The sequence below is a fragment of the Amblyomma americanum genome, chromosome 11, assembly GCF_052857255.1.
Source record: "Amblyomma americanum isolate KBUSLIRL-KWMA chromosome 11, ASM5285725v1, whole genome shotgun sequence".
In the NCBI taxonomy this organism is placed as follows: domain Eukaryota; kingdom Metazoa; phylum Arthropoda; class Arachnida; order Ixodida; family Ixodidae; genus Amblyomma; species Amblyomma americanum.
Window position 1 is genome coordinate 41444751 of NC_135507.1, and position 21991 is coordinate 41466741.

Below are 21991 nucleotides of genomic sequence, written 5' to 3' on the forward strand. Positions count from 1 at the left end.
ATTTGAAATCCTTTGGCGTTAGGCCTCGCTCCCTCGAAAGTTCCCTAGCTCTCGCTTGGAGCACTTCTGTTGTCACTGGAAGGGCAGCTGCTCTGTGTCCGAACAAAGTCGGCCAAAACTGTCCCCACTTTGTGGTGACGGCCTTTTTTTGGTCCGCTAAATGCCATCCTCGTTGCGGTGCACGCAAAAAGCTGCTGTCGTTGTCCCCTCCAACGACGGACGTTTTTCTCGTCGACGCCGAAGTCCCGCCCGGCTTGAAGGTTCGACGATGCCTCTGCGGCTATCACAACTTTTCGCTTGAAAGTGGCACTGTAGTGGCATCTCCTGCTTGGTGCCATTGCGATAACACCATGCCGTATACCAATACGGGCGACACGACACAGGTCAGAATGGTGACCTCGCTTGTGTACGGTTGGCTACTGGCACGGCTAGTAGCAGGTGCAATACTGACTTTTCTAGGATGTGTTTTTTTGGCAGATGTGGCTCTGCTTCCATAATGGGTATGCCGGGTCGTCTTCTTTGGGGCCCTGCTCACAGCCGGCGCAAAAATTGCTCAGAACAACAAAGTCAAGAACAAGCCCTGTGAACAGTTCAATCACAGTTCCGACGCCGATGTGCGATGAATGCCCACGTGTCATCCATGAGCCGTCGAATGACACCGCGATGTTGCCCGGATTCCCGAAATTCAACTCTGTGTAAACTTCCCGAACTGATCGCGCGCAGTCGGAAGTCAACTTCTGAGCCGCACAGTCCACCGCAGGTGTCAACTTTTTCTTGACGTATTTCTGCCAAGTTTTTGAATGCAGACCGCGGTGGGAAATATTCATCACCGAAAATATGTCATTCAACGCGGCACGCTGGTTTCCCGTTGACTGCATCACGCGCTCGGCGAGGACGTTCACCACGAACGGGCTAACTGTCTGGTCGGTCTCCACAAGCGGCGAACTCCATCGAGATGAAATGTCGCCACAGTTCTCACATGTCAGGGTCAGTTTGGCGGCGAGGCCGTACTCTCTGTTGGATTTTTCAATCGTCACGCCGCCGTTGCATACTTTGCACTTCACTGACGCGAGCATCTCGTTCACCAAACGCAAGCTGACGATGGAGAAGGTATCGCTGGGTGGGGGCACTTGCGGAGTCTCCCATTCCACCGAAGAACGCTGCCTTGCACTCTGTTGCTGCCGCTGATGCCATCTGCTGAAGTTTCTCCAGAGCTTTCTTGTCCATTTCTTCGATCTCACAAGCTTGCAGCATTCGGGTGTCATGACGACCACGACCGCTGCCCGATGAGGCTTCCGCGACCGGCGCTGCAGTTAGGCCTAGCTCGGACGGCACCTCCCGATCTGCTGGCGGAGTCGTATCCACGGCGCTTGAGGTGTCCGCAGTGCTCGAGGTGACCGTGGCGCTCTTCTTCAGGTTGTTAATAAGCGATTTTTTCCTCTTTTTCCCATATCTGTGAGTCGTGCGGAACTTTGGCGTCATCGCGAGATGCACCAGCGAACACACCTTGACAAGATGGCTACCGCTTGCGCTCAACAGACGACACGAGACCCTTCAGACAATTAGATAGCAACTTTCAGTCACGTGCACCGACTAGCGAATAGCATCGCGCGTTGCGACTGCTTTTTGGCGGCATTTTCTCCCTCATCCAATAAGCATAAAAGAGCAGCAACTGCGCGAAATTCAAAACGAAAACCAGCTCTTCCAAATAAAACCAAGATGGCCGCGATCGCTGCAGTGAAACGATAATAGGATGTCGCGGAAAAAGCCCCGTTATTGCGCGAAAATCTGCCGAGAGAGAGCTCGGATCGAAGTTTTATCCTAATTTTACAGCTCAAATATTGGCTCTGGAGATTAGAAAATTCACAGGCTGGTAGAGAAACAGCTGCAGATTTCGAAAATTTCATTTTTGAAAAATCGATTTTTTCGCGATTTTTTAGCCTCCAAGAGCCGTCTCCCCCCTTAATAAAGTCGCTAAAATTCACAGTTTACTTCATAACACTGAAATTAATTCCCCTACATTGAAATTTGCCTCATAGCTTGAAATGAATCCACCATAAATGCAGTGCAGATCACTCATGAGAAAAACCTTTATTGCAGTGAAAGCAGTCCATTACTTCTGCTCTTTATTTGCCACCAACATCGGCGTTACGCATCTTGCTCATGTTGCGAGCTCGCGAGCTGCTTCATCACGTCTATTGCGCCAAGCACCTCAAGGGTGACCAGGGCGACGCACTCGTCGAGATTTGGTGTTGCTGCCACAGTCACCCTCTTGTGAGTGCCCAGAGCACATCGTCGACATGTTTTTCCGTGAGAGAGAAACCGAGGAAGGGGGGCCACTGTCAGCGGCGGTATCCATCCTCGCTGTGGTCCACCCTGTCTGCACCCCCTCCCCCCCCCCCAACACACTTTCCGCTACCTTCCTTTCTTTCTCCATGTCGGTAAGAGCAAGGACAGTGTCTTCCAATCACCAACAAGTGAAATGAAATCAACCTCACTCCCTGTGTTTTCAGCCATAGACATAGTGCATCTTTTTGCACCTGTATAAGCATCACCCGAGTGGGAGGCAAGGTTGTCAGGTGCAATGCAAGAGGCGAGCTTCACAGCTGACGTGTGTGCCAACCAACGTTGGCTGGTTTGGTAGGCTGCCAAGGCTGTGCAGACGCTCATGTGAGCTTTGCTCTTACTACCCCACCCCAGATGGCGCTTCCTATTTGCACCTGCCTATGCGCTCTATATCTGAAAGCCTGGCGGCGCCACACTAACGTTGACCATGATGGTTGGCCCATTGTTCTGTAAGCATTCTGATGTCCACTCCGCTCAACCACTCGTGCCGCTGGTACAATTTGTCGGCGGTCCGTCGTCAGGTTTGTTTCCAGCAAACAATGAAATTTCATTACACTGAAAGTGCGGTGAGATCTACTTCGCTACGCTAAAGCTAAAATACATAATGTTCCATGGACACTAAGTTATGAAAACTGGAATATCTCATTCCATCCATGATTTCATTACACTGAAGTACACACATTGAACTTTAATTGTGTGACCATACGGTGTGTGACTACAACTGTGTGACTACAGATGAACTGTGGCACAAACTAACTACATGTAAGTGCACCATTTGAGAGGGTGTAGTTGTAGGCCAGTTGATAACTCATGCATTAAGCACAAATAACTGCAGAAGACAAATGACAGATTCAGGAGACAACACAAGGCAACACAAGTAAATGCAGTTCGGGCAGGTTATTTGCAGTAGACTGAGAAAATAAACTCTCTTAAGCGGCAAAAGACAAGGCTCCCACATGGGTTCTCAACAGAAGAGCAAGTTTTTGATGGACCTAGAAATCAAGGACTTGGTAACGGAGTATGGTGATGAGTTCGATACTATACTTTGTTCTGTGTCAGAGAGTAAGACTGATGAGGACAAGGCACCAGAGATTCAAAGATACGAAACACTAAAAAATATGTGTTCGAGCAATGAGAATTTTTCTATAACATGATGATGAACAAACTGTGAACTCTAAGAAAATGGCAAGGAGATTCCTTGTAATTAAGGTAAAAAGACTCTTAATTCTATGTTTGGCAAAGCAACTCCTCGTGGTGATACAAAGTGCGCAGTTATGGTCAGCCGCACGTGACTGGTGAATTTGCCGTGCTCATGAGCAGCTGCATGTGCGGTTCGATGAATGACTGACTGCACTACAGGTGAAGGAAGGATGGGGAAAGCTTGCAGAGTAAGACTTAGCAAGCAAATAAACTCCACAGCACAAAGCTCCTTAATACAAAGAGATGAAGAAGCTAAGGCGGCATCTTGATTCTAGGCATAGATCTGGGGATGCCCAAGTTCAGGTCTTTGCCAATACTGTCAGGACTTTGGAAGCCATGGGAAGCACTTACCTGGCACGCATGAGTACTGCTCAAAGTCCTTGACACCTTCTTCACGGAGCAGCCGCTCGTCGATGCAGAAGTTGCCAGTGAAGGATCGGCTTGGCTTGGTCAGGATTGCGTATGCGGCATCGGCCATGATGGCTGGCTTGCGGCTGGAGCTCTGGCCGTGCTCGGCACCCATCAACATCTCAATGGCCGCCGTGTGAATAGCTGTCATGGAAAAAAAAAACGAAATGCCACTCAATACCACTGCAGACAGTAAGTGTGTGCCAACAAAATGTTTAGAATAAAGACACTACTAAATTTGGTGTTATTAACGCCTCTTAAATGATGCTGAGACTGCAGAAGCTGCCGTGATCATGCAATGGTTTGGCTTTCGCATGGAATCAAACTCGCTCTGTATTCGTAGCCATAATGTATTCGTGTAAGTGCTGTACTTTCATAAGATGTAAACAAAATCGAAAACATGATAATGTGGTAACTAAAAATAAACAATTGTCACATTAAGGGATGACAAGAGCAGGACTGAAGATATTTCTGAGTATTTCTTTTATCAACCAACGTTGAATGCGTGACCAAGCTTTTCATCCTCATCAAAATGACGGATGATTTAGCATGGTTAGGCCAAATGAGAATTAGGTGCACCAGCACTTCAGTTTTGGTTTTTCAGTTCGAGGCTCAGTTTTCAAGGTCAAGCAAGCTTCGTACAAAGATCACTGCAATCAGTAAGTGGGGGCCTTAGTGCTAGTAATGCTTATGTGCTAGTGCTTATGTAATGCCCTAGGCCAAGGGCCTTTAATTAAGGGTAAATAAATGATGATGAAGAGTACACTAAAACTGGAGGAGACACTAAAGCTCCACCTTAAGCAGAGCTGGAAGGGAAGCTGAAATGGTTTTTTGAGAATCTGCTGTTATTCAAGAATTCCATTCCATGAACCTTCTAGGTAAAGTAAGCAAAGTATTTCTGCACTACCATTTAAAATGGTGATGTCACCATCGATTAAAGCCGCGACCATGTTCAAGGTTCTCTTCACTGCATTGGATAATGTGCAGAAACTTGTAATGACGTCACTGTCACCAAAATTTCAGACGTCCGCTGCCTTCGCCTGCATGCTGCTGTGAGTCATCCAACACCGCCAAGCAATGCTTCGTGAGCTTCACCTTCAATAGTGTTCATTTTCTTCCATAGAGCAACTGTTTCTTCGCTAGAAACGTAGTGCCGTCTTACGTGACATCATTACTGGGGCTTCTGCCCATCACTCTGCACTGCAGAGAAGACTGAATGCCAACGTCGCTTTAGGCAGCGGTTACACCACCATTTTAAATGCTAGTGTAAATTTGTTTTGCAGGCTTTACCTACAATTTTCGGAGTTGATTATTCTTGATGAGTGGCACGGTTTTTCTTCTGGCAGCAAGTTTTCGATCCACTCTACATTCCCTCATGTGTAACGAATTTGGTACTCAATTAAGTTTACTGAAGCTCATTATAACCTGACAATTTGCATTGAATCACGCTGCTCGTTATAAACAGGTTTGACTGTACCACTCCTGGCACAGTGGTGCAGTGATTAAGCGATGTACCACTGCCCTGCAATGGCAGGTGCTGCCACCAGTGGGGCTTGCGGCCAATCGTTAAATGAACTGCCATCTGCCATAGTGGGCAGTTTGTTCACTATCCTGTGAACAGGTTGTGATGAAATCACAAGGTCATGTGACCTAGGCGGCCCACTTGCCACCTAGGGGGTTCACCCAGGTCAAGCATAGCCAGAAAGGCAGTGGTGAGATGTGAGTGGAAGGTCTTGGTGCTAACTCACTAAAAGAAGGCAGATCACTAATCCAGTTTACTGCGAACTGACGTTGACAAACAGGGTCATGCATGCACAGAGACCGCAAAATAGGGTGGAAAGACTGGCAACAAATGGAATGAGCCAAGTGAAAGAAAAGAAGGCAGTGCTGTCAAACATGCCCTTCTGCATGACCGGACGCAGGTTGCCGCAAGTTCGACATCCCGGTGGTGGCTTTGGCACCACGCAAGCTGTCTAACTTGTGCAAGAAAACTGGTGCACATTGCTTAAGAATGCAAACTGTAAACAGCCACCACGGAGAAGCTCAGTGGTCATGGTGCTCGGCTGCTGATCCGAAAAACGCGGGTTCGATCTTGGTCGTGGTCATCGAATTTCAATGGAGGCAAAACTCCAAGCCCATCTACTGCGCGATGTCAGTGCTCGTTAAAAAACTCCAGATGGTCGAAATTATCTGCAGCCTTCCACTACGGCGACCCCCATAGCCTCAGTTGCTTTCGGATGTTAAACGCCATAAGCCAACAAACTGTAAATAGTTTATGCCACATGACATGGAGTTTGTGCAGCACTTTCTGCTGACTTACGAGCAAGCTTAAAGGCTGAGCTTGCAAGCCACGCTCACATGCTGCTTCAAAGCAACAAGGGCTGCACACAGGCTTCCTGATGAACCCACCATGTGCATCTGCCACTGCAATGCAAGGTGTGTGTGGCTGTTCACCTGAACCTCAGAACATGCTGGTTCTTCCTTGTGATGAACGGAAGCAGCGATGAGAAGTACTAGAGGCAGTGGACATACAACAGGTCAGGCCTAGGCATTTGTGTGGCCTGGCCTTTTGCCCTCCTGACTGAAGAGAAAACATGTTTCCTTTACAGATGCCAAGGCCTGAATTCTGTGGGACACAGGTGGCATTTGAAAACAACTTCCCCTGGGTCTTGCCAGTACTTTTCATACCGAATCAAATTCTGATACAGCTGTATGATTCACGCAGCCAGCGATTATCCAGACAGACCTGCCCGAACCTGAATTGCAAGAAACAGTGGTGCCCGCGTGCATTGGGTGTGCACTCTATGGTAGGTGCGACAATGACCAGAAGTTCAAAGTTGCCGAAATTTAGCTAAGCAGCATAGTTTCGGTTACGCTTTCCATTTCACGCCATTCCGCGGCTGCCATCAGGGGCACGCATCATCCAGTCACGCCATTTCGACCGCTCCTTGGAACCTCACAAGTCTTTTATTTTCATTTTGAAATGGCGTCACGCCGTTCTAACGCCTACACATATTTCCCTCATTTTTATCCACGTGCTTCTTCCAATCTTTCAGTATGCCGAAACACAATGCTCAGAGTCAGCGCGGTGAAGCATCCTCAAAACATGACGGGGCCGTTTGTGAACAGGCACCACTGGTACTGCATCGTGCTGCGAAAAGGGCCGCGGAGGCCTTTACAATTTTGGAGCAATTCTTTGACATTCCCAACTGTGTGTGGAAAGCAAAGCACTTGACGAAACCGTGACAAAACCGTGGAACATCGTTGCTGTCACTTGGTTTTCATCTCGAATGTAGACAACCATCATCTGGGCATTCATCAGATAAAAATTTCTGTGAGGAAAATGGTTTTCGGCAGTTTCTTTAGAGCCATTCGATAATTCGAACATTTTTTTTGGTCCCTTGAAGGCCGAATTAACGAGATTTTACTGCAGCAGGATTTGACAGTAGAAAAATCTTTAAAGCCAGACTCATGAGGTCAATCGTGTAATGTAGCATTACTGCTTTTTGCATCCCTGCCTTTCCCTCCTCCTCTTTATCTGTCTATCTACTGCTTTTTGCCATGATGAGGTCACTGGCCCCATCCAAGTGCACTAAATAATCTTTTCTTTTTTGCTCGCTGCTGTATCTATCAATGTTGCACACAATAAAAAAATGCGCACCGAAGGGTTTTTACAAGTAACATAACTGATACCTATCATAGCGGCAGCTAAAACACAGCCTAAAACACGTACCTGTTTTGGGCCAGATTGCGTTAACAGCAATACCATCCGCCCGCAGTTCCTCAGCAAGGCCCAAGACACACATGGACATCCCGTACTTGGACATGGTGTAAGCTGCACGACATGGAGAAACGACGAAGTGTGGGGGTATGATGACAGCATGCATCCGACAGTAAACTGCTAAAAGAAAATTGCAGCACCCACAGGCAGCGCAAGAATTGCAGCTTAGGCAGTGCAAAATGCCATGCTGTTCAGAAACTTGAAAGCTCGAATTGTTCCTCAATCCAGAGTTTACAAATCTGAAAGCACTGCTCATCCATCATCACTGCCTTGACAAGAGCAAATCTGAAAGTGCTCACCTAGGTGGTTCTGGAACCAGATTGGCTTCATGACAAGTGGCGGACTGAGCATGAGAATGTGTGGGTTGCTGGACTTTTTCAGGTGCGGAATGCAGTACTTGGAGCTGGAGTTAGGGAGAGGCCAAGAAAAAAACAAAGTTATGAATGAGAAGGCAGAAAACTGCCATTTTATACAAGACAAAAAAAAAACATAAAATTCAATAGATGTTAACCTTGTACTAATAATGCAATTTTCAGACACGAAGCCAAGTTAGGTACCTCCAAGGAATGCAATATCATAAGATGTTAGCATGACAGATGGAGTGCTAATACAGTGTTTTTTTTTATTTTGTTGTATCTTTGCCTTTTGGAAATATAGTGTTGTGTGTGTTATAATTATTCCCTCATTTTGCACTTAACGTCATCTTCAACCAGCTGGGTGCTGATCGACGGTGAAGAGGTAGAAGATCGGCAGAACTCGCTTGTGAGCCCGGCCGCGACCACTTGGCCTGTCTCTGGCGCCTGCTACTGTGGTCCTGGTCCCCCATCGTGCCTTCGACCCGCGTCGCCTGAACGACCCGTGACAATATATTGCTGTCCTTTCTGGATAAACATTCAATTAAGAATGAGTGCTTGTGTCTTGTTGTCACAGTTTTCTTCTTCGTAGTCTTTTTGCGCTCGCTAACCATGAACATCCAAGTTGGACTGATTTTCTTTCTTCTCACGGCAATCCACAAAAGTTTTGCACTGTCCAGTTGTGGTGAAGGCAGTCCAGCAGTAGGAAAGCAGTGAAAGGCTTCCAAAAGGAACTCTTTATTGGGCTAACTTGAACCCACAGATAATGGAACAACCCTGCGGGATCGAAGATCAGAATCACCACTGCTCACGCCAGCACTCAACTTGGCAGTGATCATGAACTTGGGAGATAAGTGCGGAGAGCACCTACGACAACCTCGAACATCACAGAAGTAGTTGCGCATGTCTAAAGCCATGCAAGAGAAATGCAATTGACCCTCGCATCACATACAAAAGTGATAAGGCCTCATGCCAGTGGTTTCAAGCATGAACAGAAAAACGTTACAAAGCTCCGTGCCAGTATAACCTGTGCAATATGAAAAAATAGCATCCAGCAAAAAATGTTAATAAAAACCCCAGTGTGGCAAGACTTGGCATTTGTCTCAGGGCAGCCTTATACTAAAACTTGCATTGATGCATTTACAGATACTGCGCAACAGCACAGGAAGAAACAGGACGCATGCCGAGCGAGCATGGTAAGTGGTAAGACTGGTCTATTCACCTTTCTTGCATCAGCCACGACTGGCGCATACATTCCAAATCTCTTGTGTCACTTTGCCTAACTCCCCAGTTGCTTTAGCGAGCATTTCACTCGTCATCGTAGCCTTGATGTGCACTACACTGTTTTAGAGCACCACTCTTAAGCGCCCATTGCTGGGCCGAGCGCAGGAGTTGGCTTTGTAACTGGCAGAGCAGACGAGCAGCACAGCAAAGCATGAAAGCACAGTGACAGCAAAAACAGCACGAGAAAGAAAGCAGAGGAGGAGGTACAGGGGGGGCAGGTGAGAGTGGCATTGCGTTCCGCTTATGGCGGCTAGTGCAAAATGCTCTAGCTGAACAGAGGCATGCTACCGAAGCCAAGGCCAAGTGTCGCCACCGCTCTGCACTCCGTCGTCAGTATGTGATTGCCTTTTCCAAATACCGCAGAAACTGTGCACAAACTTCGCATTACCAAGTATCCTAATCGTTGGCCTTTAAAAAAACGCTATCACCAGCCTAACTCTATCCACTGCCGGAAAAAGGACTCTCCCACATCCCTTCAATTAAAACTTTCCTGTGCCACCGTATCCCCGCACACTTCCTAATCACATCCACCTACTTAACTTTCTGCCACCCCCTGCTATATGCTTCCCTTAATTTGGAATCCAAACCATTACCCTTAAAGACCATTAGTTACCCTGCTTTCGCATCCCATGCTCTGCCCATGCTGATTTCTTCTTCTCGATTTTGACGAGGACGTCATTACAGCTCGTTTTTTCCCCGACCCAATCTGCTCTCTTCCTGTCAGTTAATGTTACACCTATCATATTTCTTTGCATAACTCACTGCGGTGTGTTACATTTAATTTCAAGATTTGTCATTAGCTACTAAGTTTCAGAACCATAGGTGAGTACTAGTAACAAACCGCTGTTACAGTCAAACCCGTTATCAGCTATACCAAGTAAATCTGGACACTGAGAGTCAACCTCAAACGAAACAAAAACACAGAAATGCAACAACCACACCAGCCGAACCACGCTTACAGTGCAAAAGCGCACGCATGTGAAGCCAGCCGACAGACCAAGCTGGCGCAGTGAAAGCAAAAGAGCACGTGGCCATGCACTCAAAGACACCAGGCGCACCAGGAATACTTGCATGTCGCAGGGACACAGAGGAGAAGAAAAAACAGATACGGTACCCTATGCCAAGGCGCCAGAACAGAGAAAAAGAAAGTAGGGAGCATTGGTGGAGCCGTCGATTATTAATGTTTCTCCGCTCCTAGATAAATCGTGCCGGCGTGTTTTTTTTTTTTTGCATTCTGCGCAATGGCTGGCAGCACTGCCCCATCCTTCCCTATTCTTCATTAACTTGGCCACGTCCCCTGCTTCGCGAGTTGCATGTGTCCTGAAGGTAGGCGAGCTGCTGCATTGCTGCTCTGGCCACGTGCGCCAATATGTACTCACAATCAATTAGTGTGGTGCACACGCATTGCCAGAGTGGTTCTTTTCTTTTCTGCCATCACTGTTCCCTTTGTCTTGCAAGCTTCTCAGTTTTCCTACAAAGAATTGCATTCTTTGGAAGGTGGGCTTCACTCGGAAAGCCACTAACGTGGAGGCTCGCAAAGCTCCCACTGATGCGGTGATGATAGTGCTCTGGTCATCGGTTCAACACTGATGATGGCGGCGTGTCGAGTTTTGAAGAATCCTTGCACGCTGATGATGCAGTCACCATAAATGAAGACTTCAGTTACAGGGCGACCATCAATGCTGTCATTGGCACAGACAATGACAATGAAAAGGAACCTATGCATGTTGTGTCATATAGCAAAAAGTTTGTTAATTCAACCCCATTAATTCAGGAATCCAGATAATTCGAACTGCCGGCGCTGACCTGGCCAACTCCCAAGCAAGTCAAGAGCGCCGTATGATCACTAATTCAGATGCTATGGGTCTTGTACCGGCTAATTTGAATGGGCTCCCAAAGGGAGGCTTTGTCCAGGTATGACTGGTGCAATAAGCAATAGTCCAAACAGCCCTGCTCAAACCTGAACTCTATGGTTCAGAGTCGTTCAAGCACCTCTGATGTGCATGCAACGGCAGGCATGTTGACGAACGTACAGCCCGGTCTCCAAAAGCAGTCAGACCCCGTAACTTCGGTTTTGCTTTCCTGATCTTCACGCCAGTCTGTACCAGCCACCAAACTAAGGCCAGCTGCGCACCGTTTCGGGCACATGCAGGTGCATCTTTGGCTTTTTTTCAATTGTCTTTTCTAGTGTTTTTGTCCGTGTGGCTTTGTTCGGTTCTTCTAGTGTGCCAAAACTGCGCGCTCATCATGTGCCATGTGCCGTTTGTGCAGTGAAGCCTCCTCACACAAGACACTGCCGCTTGTGAATGGTGTGACGCAGTAGTGGTGGAGCTCCAGCGCTACAGAGCTGCACCGTGAAAGTTGCTGGGGCTTCCCTTGCCACTTTGGAGCAGTCCTCCTTTGATACTCCTGACAGTATGAACGCAATGAAGCATTTATGGAAATGTGAAAGATGATCGCCACTGCGTTGTTCTCATCTCAAAAGCAAGCAACCATTGCCCAGTCTTTACCAATGTAATTTATCGTGATACAAGAAGTTCTTGTGGCTTTATTTGGGGTCATTCGACAATTCGAACTTTCAGATAATTCTAACATTTTTTCCGGTCCACAAAAGTTCGAAGTAATGAGCTTTTACAGGCATTAGGATGATCAAACCTTTCTGAGACTTTCCCATCGTTTAATTTCCTAAAAAATGTGTCATGTTTTCATTTTTTTCGGCATAACCTGGTTATAAGAATTATTGGCTTATAACGATATTTCCATGGTATTTCAATATTGTTTTAAATGGGTTTGACTGTAAGTACTTTCGTCTTGAGGGATGCTGGCAAACTGCCATTCATGATCTGAAAGTACCAGTTAAATGCACTCCACCCCATTCTTACCCTCATATTTATTTCACTCTCCAGGCCCGGATTTGCGGTCACTAATGGTGAATTCCAATCACAGATCCAGAGCAGTACACCTACTTCGTGACAAAGTACCTGAATCCGTGGAGGGCACCCGCACCAAATCTGCAGTTGGAACACTCGTGCTCTGGCCAGAGCAAACTGAGGGAGCTCACACACCACTGACAGAGGACATAACCAGCATTCCCCGCGCTCTTCCATGCACATTGCCTGCTGCAGAACAGTTAACGAAAGGAAGTCGCACAGGCTCCCAGTTGAATCCACTGATTTTGATGGAGCAGTCCGGATTGCTTCGCAGAGTTTGCTTGGAGACTACCCTTAATCTGCCATTGAAAAAAAACAATCTGCGATCCATTGGGATAGACTTGATCCGAAAAGGGCAGAAAAACTTGATATATAGAAGTGCTCAGATTCTGTGATTGAAATTCATCATAAGCATTCTAGGCCGATGAATTCCCTTATCCCTTTCGGTACACTGCTGCCAATCTAAACTGTTGGTCTCTTGCCAGGTTGTTGGACATTATTTTCAGATCACAACACGCAAGAAAGGCAAGTCTAAGAGGGGAGGTGTTTCAGACATAATTTCACCAGTGAAAGTACGAGGCACCAGGAAAAGAAGAACACAGGACAACGCTGGGTTGTCCCGCGTTGTCCTGTGTTGTTCTTCTCCTGGTGTCTCATACTTTCACTGGTGAAATTATGTCTGAAATACACAAACTAGCCCACATGGTTACATTGTTACAGGGGAGATGTTGCTTGGAATGACACTAAATTTTTTGAGTGACCGCAGTGCAAAATTCCACACCAAACAGTGTCTGCTCCCTATGAGGGAGCCCCATTAATTTAGTTATAAGGGTCCTTTTGTATGCTTAATGAAGGCATCCATAAAGCAAAATCCCAACCCAAAAATTTTCACACACATACAAGATTTCCTCACCCTGACTTTCCAACATTGCTTTGTAAGAAAGAAATGACAAGCATTACTCTGCACAACCTTCTTCAGCTTGTGTGTTAGTGTTCCAAGCACATCCCCTTTAAGGTTGCAGTGTAAGAGTTGAACTCAAACTAAGTTAGAATTTACAGTTACCACCAACATACATCACAAACAAGGCCGTACTTGCACCAAAACACCCAAAATTACATTCAGAGAAAGAAGAATGCCACATGTTTTAGACAGTAAGCACTCAAGGCACCAAATGGACAGCACAGCACAGTGCACTAACGTGACCTACGTGAGGAATGTGCCGCGCACGTTGACGGAGTGCATGAGGTCGTATCGCTTCATGTCCGTACTGAGCGTCTGGGTGAGGCTGATGGCACTGGCATTGTTAACCAGGATGTCGATCCCACCAAACTTGGAGACGGCATCGCCCACGGCCCGCTTGACCTGCTCCTCGTCTCGGACGTCAAGGATGCACGGCAGGCACTTGCCACCGGCGTCCTCCACTGGGAAGAAAAAGAAAAAAAAAGGAACCAGAGAATCTGCTTTCACAAGTGAAGTTCTTGTTCAAGAGAAGGCAAATGGTCGACCAACACAATACTGAAATAGGGAAAGCCATAGGGAAAAAGGAAACAAAGGTTAAAAGCAAATAAGTCATGCTTGAAATGTATGGTGCTTTCACACCTAAAAGCTCTAGAGTGACAAACAGACGCAAAACGCAGGAGTGGTACGAGTATGTCCGGCACAAACATTTAAGTCGTTTTAGTTCTCATGGCATTGCCACATATGTGTCAGATCAACATGGCTCAGTTGCCTAGCGATGATGGCATCACAATAACCGCTATGACTGGCTGTATTTAGTGCCTGGTGTAAGCATAGAACGTTTCTTTAGTGTTTTACAATGCAGCGCATCTACATGCATGCCACATTTCATATGCCCAACTGCATCCAACAACTGTCTGCAATGTTCCGACCCTGCAGAATGCAGTACCACTACAAAGTGGGCACATCGGATTATGTGTGCTAAAGAAATGTTATGCTTTGTAACATACATACCGTATTTACTCGAATGTGGGCCGACCCTGATTCTAAGCCGACCCCATAAAATCCGAAGCCAACAAAAAAAAATATTAGCTCGAATGTAGGCCGAACATAAAAGCGAGGACAGCGTTCACAAAATGCAAACAGCATTTATTGAATCTGAACATGCGGAGCTTATTCAACGTCGTCGTCACTGCTAGACTCGTAGCTATGTTCCTTGTCACTGTCACCTTCAAACAGTGCACTACGTTCGATACTGTCAAGTGCATTAGATATGCTGCACTTTTTAAAGGCACGCACGATCAAAGTACCTGGGATGTCGTCCCACGCTGCAGCTACCCAGCCCGCCAGCTCCGACAGCGATGCACATTTGATGCGGCCTGTTGCCGTGAACATGTGGTCTTCGTCAGTCAACCAGTCCGTGTAATATTTCTGCAGACGATCTTTGAAAGGTTTGTTGATGCAGACATAAAGTGGCTACAACTGGCCCGTCATGCCGCCCGATATGACAGCGAGGTCCGTGTTTGCTTGGGCAAGTGCAGCCTTCACATTGTTGGTCAAGTGCCCATGGTAAGAGTCGACGACAAAGAGCGAGTTCTTTGTCAAAAGGGCTTCTGGACGCCGTCGCCACACAATCTTAACCGACTTTTCCACCATCACACCTGTCATCCACCCGTTCTCCTTTGCCCGCACAATGACATTTCTTGGCAAAGTCTCTCGTGTAGGCAGTGCCTTCCTTATAAATATCATATAAGGAGGGAGTTTATGTCCACCAGCTGTGCAGCACAGCATCACAGTTGTGCACTGTTTCTCGTAGCCCGCAGAGCGCACCTTCACCTTCTTGGCACCCTTTTCATTCATGGTGTACGTCACTGGCATATCAAAATACACAGCCATCTGGTTGGCGTTGCCAATTTGCCCAAGGTTGTAGCTGGCCGGTTCTCTCCTCCGCAGCACGCAGTGCTGAAAAGCTATCAGCTTTTCTTCTAAATCGCTTGGCAGCTTCTGGGTGATTGAAGTGCGACGTCGGAGGTTGAAGCCGAAGCACTTCATGAATTTCTGAAGCCAGCCCCGGCTGGATTTGAAATCCTTTGCTGTTAGACTTCGATCCCTTGAAAGTTCCCTAGCTTTCGCTTGGAGCACTTCTGTTATCACTGGAAGGGCAGCTGCTCTCTGCGTCCGATCAAAGTCGGCCAAAACTGTCTCCACTTTGTGGTGACGGCCTTTTTTTGGTCCGCTAAATGCCATCCTTGTTGCGGTGCACGCAAAAAGCTGCTGTCGTTGTCCCCTCCAACGACGGACGTTTTTCTCGTCGACGCCGAAGTCCCGCCCGGCTTGAAAGTTCGACGATGCCTATGCGGCTATCACAACTTTTCGCTTTAAAGTGGCACTGTAGTGGCATCTCCTGCTTGGTGCCATTGCGATAGCACCATGCCGCACACCAATACGGGCGACACGACACAGGTCAGAATGGTGACCTCGCTTGTGTACGGTTGGCTACTGGCACGGCTAGTAGCGGCTGCGATACTGACTTTTCTAGATGGCGCTAGCTATGCACCATATTTAGCAGTTTCAATGAAAAACTGGAGCGTTTTTTAATATCCTCGAATCTAAGCCGACCATAGAGTTTAGAATATGATTATTTAAAAAAAAACTATCAGCATAGATTCGAATAAATATGGTACATAAAACAGTAGTATTGGAAACGCTCGCATTACATACGCTATTTTCCGAGTTTAGCGCATGTGGCTCTTGCGTACGCTAAAATACTGTTTCCAAAATGGCGGCACTCTCTGAAGCAAGACCCCCCCCTCCATTTCGGACTCGTTTTGTCATTGTTAATGCCATTTTCAGTCTGTTCACTAGCTATAAATGAGGCACCGGTCTTTTGCTTCTCTTACCTTGCCTGTAACAAAATGTAATAATGACAAATTTGTCTTAATTTTTGTTTATAGTGATGATTCTGCCAGTTCTAGGCTTATGAGAAGCATCAGTTTGGTAACAAGAGCATTTCTCATTCTAGCAACCAGATGGTGCCACTGGGCTGAGCTCATCGTTGCGTCTGTCTCTCTTTGCATATGCTGAAACTAAATGCGTGAATGTGACAGGTGGCGCAACACCCTGCAAAATGCTTGCATTCAGCATACGTAAGCTGGTACTCCTATGATGCGCAGACAGTGTTCATTTATGTTCTTTTCTAACCATATCCGTGTACACCACAAGCAGTTGACACACAGGCGACGATGTGTGGAGGAACACGTTTAATACACTCTCCTGATTGGCTGAGGCGGTCTATACTTTTCACAGTGCTGCAAGGAGCTTATGAGATAGAGTATAGTAGGGGAAACATGCCTAATAGAACAATGGCTAAAATGGGCTGAGTAGAGGTGTAGATGACACCAAACAATATCAATGCATACCTTCTTTATGCATCAGAGTTTATAACTGAGGCTATCACCCCTATTCAAGCTGCACTGCGAAAGCGACTAACCATTCAAGAGGACTAAGCAAAAAGATTGGTCCATTTTATAGTAAACAGCTGCTGTGCACTTAGGATTGTCTCCACTAAGTGTTTTGGCATGTTTTGTCACCATTTGATACTATGCCATAGGAGATGCCCAAGACAGGTGATGCTACAGTCTTGCTAAGACTTTTTTTTTTTCAAGAGCACGCATAACATTTTGATGTGTTAGTAGCCCACCCACTCCCATATACCTTCTTTGGCGGCTGTGTAGATGGTGCCAGGTAGCTTGGGGTGCGGCTCAGCCGTCTTGGCTGCGATGACCACGTTGGCACCGTCCTTAGCTGCCTTGAGGGCGATCTCCTTGCCGATACCCCGGCTGGCACCCGTGATGAACAGCGTCCTCCCAGCGAGCTTGCTGAACACACAAAGCGCAAGAACAGCTCGAGTGAGCCACACAGTTGCCTTCTAGACTTATGTTATAAGAGCACAGTACCTGTCATGAGCACAACTTTAGAAAAATTACTTCAACCTCCTATACACCTTCCCACGCAAAGTGAAATAACTTGTCTGAACTGGTCCTTTTTAGTCCTGTCAAGACAGCATATTACAGGTTCCTGATTGCGAACAAGAAACCCCTACGGGTTCCGAAACGTCAACTAACTGTTTTTGTTTCTTGGAAATTGGTTAAAGACCCAAGACTCATTCAACCATGCCACTGCCTGATCAGACGGCATTCCATCAAACCCTGGACTACAGCCTCATTACGCAATTCTATTTTGCATTCTATACTTCTGCCCAAGCACTGACGACAAGGATATGCACCTGTAATGAGCTAATTCCACTTCCTGGGTGCATTCAGGGCCAGGAGGATTTAAGAGAGTAGCATTGAAGATTTCCATGCAGTAGCTTACAAAGTATGCCAGCACCAAGCATCACTTGCCCCAAATGGCTTCAAATTTGTGTGCATGAAAGGTCTTACAATGCACAAGAGCAGCATTCCCTGGTAGAGGTCAAAGAACAGAGATACGACTTGGATGTGCACCACCCCCACTTCGCCAGCTTGTCACTCACATACATGAAACACTATGTGGCTGACTTCCTCCATGCCTCCGCAGCAAACTACATCCCCTCCAAACAGCCATGTCAAATACAGGGTAATCCGGGAGTCACAGAAATGATAACAATTAGATGATTTGAAAGAACAGACAGTAGCACGATGCGGTTTGCAAAGAAAGACATGGGGTTTGCTTTTAAGGGTGAAAAATTTTTATCATTTTTCACTGAAATACAATGATGTAGCACTGCTGTACAACTTACTGACAACACTGTGGCATTATCTGTCGGCGGCAAATGTACTTACTATGGGAATGAAATTTCACGTTACTTAAAAAAAAAATTCCCATGCATTTCTGAGCATTGCTGCGACAAATGCATCATGCTACTGCCCGTGCTTCTTGAAATTTGAAATTTTACTCTTTTGTGACTTTCGGGTCACTGTATACGCTGTCTTGACTCACATGATCACAAGTGCTACAGCTTATTGAGCAATGTTGAAAAAACTAGCTACGCTTTACGTATAATAGACCTTAGACCTCTCCCTTGTATAAACAGTGTGACGGCAAAAAAGTGTGGCCCGATGGGCAAAATCGTCTACTTTCGGCTCTGAACCGGTATTCCTGGTGTCGAGCGGCCCCTCCCCCCCGGCACCTTTGTTCCCCGATTCGAGACGCCTCGCAGCCTTTCTTCTCCCGATAAGAGCCTCCTCGGCACGCCGCATGTTTGTGCGCTGGTGACGTAGGCCGGGAGAGGTCTATTACTGGAAATTGCGCTTAAAAGATATTGGGAACAAATACTGCACACCAGGAGAGAGCCCAGACCATCAACTGAATGTTTCCATTAACGCATGCCACTCATAGGTTTGGCAAGGTCGCCCTGCTTAGTATCTTGCTAACGTATCCATTGCATACACATTTATCTTCAGATAAATCCTTTCATGAATCTTATCTCAAGCTCCATGTGTGTGATAAAAGGGCTGTGGGTGTGCCTTTTTTTGTTGCCAGTAATGTGAAATGCTTCCAAGATAGCTCTGCTAGGTTTTTTCTTCGCCCTAGACTGCATGCCAGTTTGTTCAAAATGTGGCATACTGCCATAGCTTTCACAATGCTCCGCAAGATTCCTGGAGGCACTAATCTCCTGGGAATTGCAATAATGTTCCCGCAGCCTTTCACTAATGCTGTGTCCTGTATGTCCGAGGTATGCTCCAATGAAATGTGCAGGGAATGCGCATAGGCCAGCACACTTCAAAATCATTGTAGAACAACACACAGTTGCGGCAGTGTTTTCAGCTCAATACAAGCCGAAGCCTTCCAGCAAGAGAATTACCAGGAGCGTAGAAATAAAACAAGAAGAAAATAACGGTGGCGTTGAGTACACCTGGAATTTGGACACATGTGGTTAGCAAACGGTGTACAACACTCCTTTAACTTGGTACACCAGCCAATAATCCTCACCGTAACTGGATGCCACCTTTTGCCTTTTAATGCAGACGCATCAGTACTAGCCTCATGTAACATTAATAACCAGAGGTGCTACTTATACTATTAGTGCAGAGCTAAGCTATGACACATTAGGTAGCTGCAACCTTGCAACACTTGCGTGGTCAAGTGGCAAAACAAGTTCTCGTGTTTTGTTGGAGCTCTTATAGAAACAGGACAGGCTTTTTCTGGCTGCAAATTTGAACCAGAGTTGCAATTCTTGCTTTTAAAGCAACATGCAAAAACTGTTTTCAAAAATTATTACACTGAAAACTTATTATTACATTGAATCACATTACAATTAAAATTGCATTACATAGAATTTGCAACTAACAAATTGACATTAACATAAAATATAGCACATTGTGGATGCTACTTGCAAATATTTTTGCAATTTTTGACATACATATGCATTAAAATGCATAACGAAGGACTTAATTTACATGAAATTTCCCTCGACTGACAACTGCAGTCCAGTTTACACATCTATGGAGTGCTGAGTTCGTCCTCATTTTCTAGTCCCTGTTTTTTTGCGATGGCGTCTTCAACATGAGTACAGAGGAACACTCTAGGATTGCATCAGCTTTCACAAAATCGAAGCACAGCAGATATAGTGCTCAAGATGTAATTGCAAAAAAAAATAATTGCTTTTAGAGTGGACTTCAACTCCACCAAAGGTTACATGAAAATAACCTGAACCAAGCATGAAAACACACTAGCTTAAATTTTCATCAGCAAAGAAGAAACACTGCGGTGAGAATGCTGTCACATTTATACTCTACATAACGTAGGTGCGAGATGGAAAAATTTTCCAGCACTGGGCATGCTCCAATTACTGTATGTCACAGCCAGCTGGCAGGTACAAGTGCACGGCACAGCCTGCAAGGCAGCTGCAGCAGAGCAGCTTAATAGTTCAGCAGAGTGTAGGTCATGCCACAGTGATCACAGAAAGAGTCACACTCTGCAGAGTAAATTCACCCCACTATTTATTTTAGTGCATTTTATCATTTTGTAGCTATCATATTGTAGTTTCTAGAAAGACCATCTGTCAAGACCAATTAAAAATGATGATTTAACTGGCTAAATAAATTAAGAGGCCAAACTACATGCCATGTGTGTTTTCATCAGTGAACAACGTGACACCACAAGCATAAATATGCACAGCGTAAGACGACGTAAAACTTCGTCTTACGTAAAACAAAACGTAAACACGAGATGGCAGCATTGGCAATGCAACGCTGGCCCTAGAAACAAGAAAAAACGAATATAGGAAAACAAGACGATCTTAACTCTCTCAGCCCACAACGTCGGCTGTAAGCTGACCTACAGCTTCCTTTTACAGATTCTCGTAATCTTTTGCCGCAGGATTTCAGCCGCCATCACGGCGGCGAAGCTCAGAAAACTTTCCGCTTTTGCACAGTACAGCTGTCTGATTTTTTTTTTTTTTTTCACTAATTGTACGGGCAAACAGGCAAGCGGTTCACTGCCGGTACACTTGGCGTCAGCCTTAGCCTCAGGCCGCAACCGCGTGACACAACCACCTCGTCCCTTCAAAACTATGCAGTCTACATGAGGCACCTGTCAATTAACCGTGATCAACAGGTACCCGGCTTCGCTTAGTTGATTTGTCGATTAGTTGATTTTCAGGAAGTCTTCCTTCAATCGAGCCTATGTTACGCAAGCGGCTGCGAAAGTTGAGGAAACACTGCGCCGGTCTACGGAAAGTGGCGCCTCTAACTTCTTCGGAGATGCACCCAGAACGAGGTGTTATTTCTCGCGAAACAACACATGTGAGGAGGTTGAAAAAAAAAAAAAAGAGAAACATCCCCTTACGAGTCACTTGCTGATCGCAGTTTCCCGAGCTGAGGCGAGTTAGCCTCCGCTAAGAATGTCCGGTCCTAGCTACCGGAGCAACTACCGCGACCTCCGCTCATGGAGCTACAAGGAAAAAAAATACGCCGTGCACAAGTCGCCGCGGGCTGCGAGAAGCAAGACGCGAAGTTGAGGCGACGTCCTCACCCCGTGTTGATCATGACGAGACCCCGGAACGACACAACTTGCGTGCTGGAGGACGACACGGCGGGCGGACCTTGAGTGAACCCGGATGCGGAGGTGAGTCCGAATGTAGTGTTGGTTATCTCTCAACGGATTGCTGCTGCCGCCGATCAGATCATTCACGGTCACCGTTTCTTTGCACGAAGCGCATCCGTCGACCGCGCCGGTCGTAGTCCACGGGCCACGGCGTAAGCTGTGGCCGGTAGTTCGAGAACGGTATGGCAGAGGTCGCCACATGTACGCATTTGTGCTAGATGTACAGTACGTGCTGTGCAGAGAGGTTTGCGCAGTTTCTATTTCCTTATCATAATGATGATGACAGAAGGATATCACCTTTAGCCAAAAAATAAAAATAAATGACCAATGAGAATAGCAATCAGGTAAATCAGGCACCTGGGTTACGTGTACACAAGATTGCGCTAACTTTTCAAAGCCCTGTTGTAATAGATTTAATGTCTGTTAAACTCTACAGTCGTAGCCGCGGTAGTTGCATGTTAAAGATTCAAACCCAAGATACAGAGAAGATATTAGTGTTTGTAAATATTTTGCAAACAAACAGTGACACTGGTGGCAGTGATGATAGTGATCGCTATGAGTGAGGAACTTCCGTCATTTTTGGCGCTGTGTTTGAAGTTGTGCCGGTGCAGTCGCGACCGCGCCTGGCGCATTCCTTTTTCCT

At 46.4% G+C, this 21991-nt stretch overlaps 1 protein-coding gene across 1 annotated transcript in view; it reads right to left on the bottom strand.

The window, feature by feature from the left end:
- The window catches only part of Hsdl2 (Hydroxysteroid dehydrogenase like 2), a 28938-nt gene extending 7393 nt beyond the window's left edge, over positions 1 to 21545 (bottom strand). The window contains exons 1-6 of the mRNA XM_077643800.1: positions 21277 to 21545; positions 16975 to 17138; positions 13511 to 13724; positions 8035 to 8138; positions 7688 to 7789; positions 3898 to 4098 (exon numbers count right to left, since the gene is read on the bottom strand). Coding sequence (XP_077499926.1) covers positions 3898 to 4098; positions 7688 to 7789; positions 8035 to 8138; positions 13511 to 13724; positions 16975 to 17138; positions 21277 to 21290 — 799 coding nt within the window. The 5' untranslated portion in view covers positions 21291 to 21545. The remainder of the gene's footprint in view (positions 1 to 3897; positions 4099 to 7687; positions 7790 to 8034; positions 8139 to 13510; positions 13725 to 16974; positions 17139 to 21276) is intronic.
- Between the last annotated feature and the right edge of the window lie 446 nt (positions 21546 to 21991).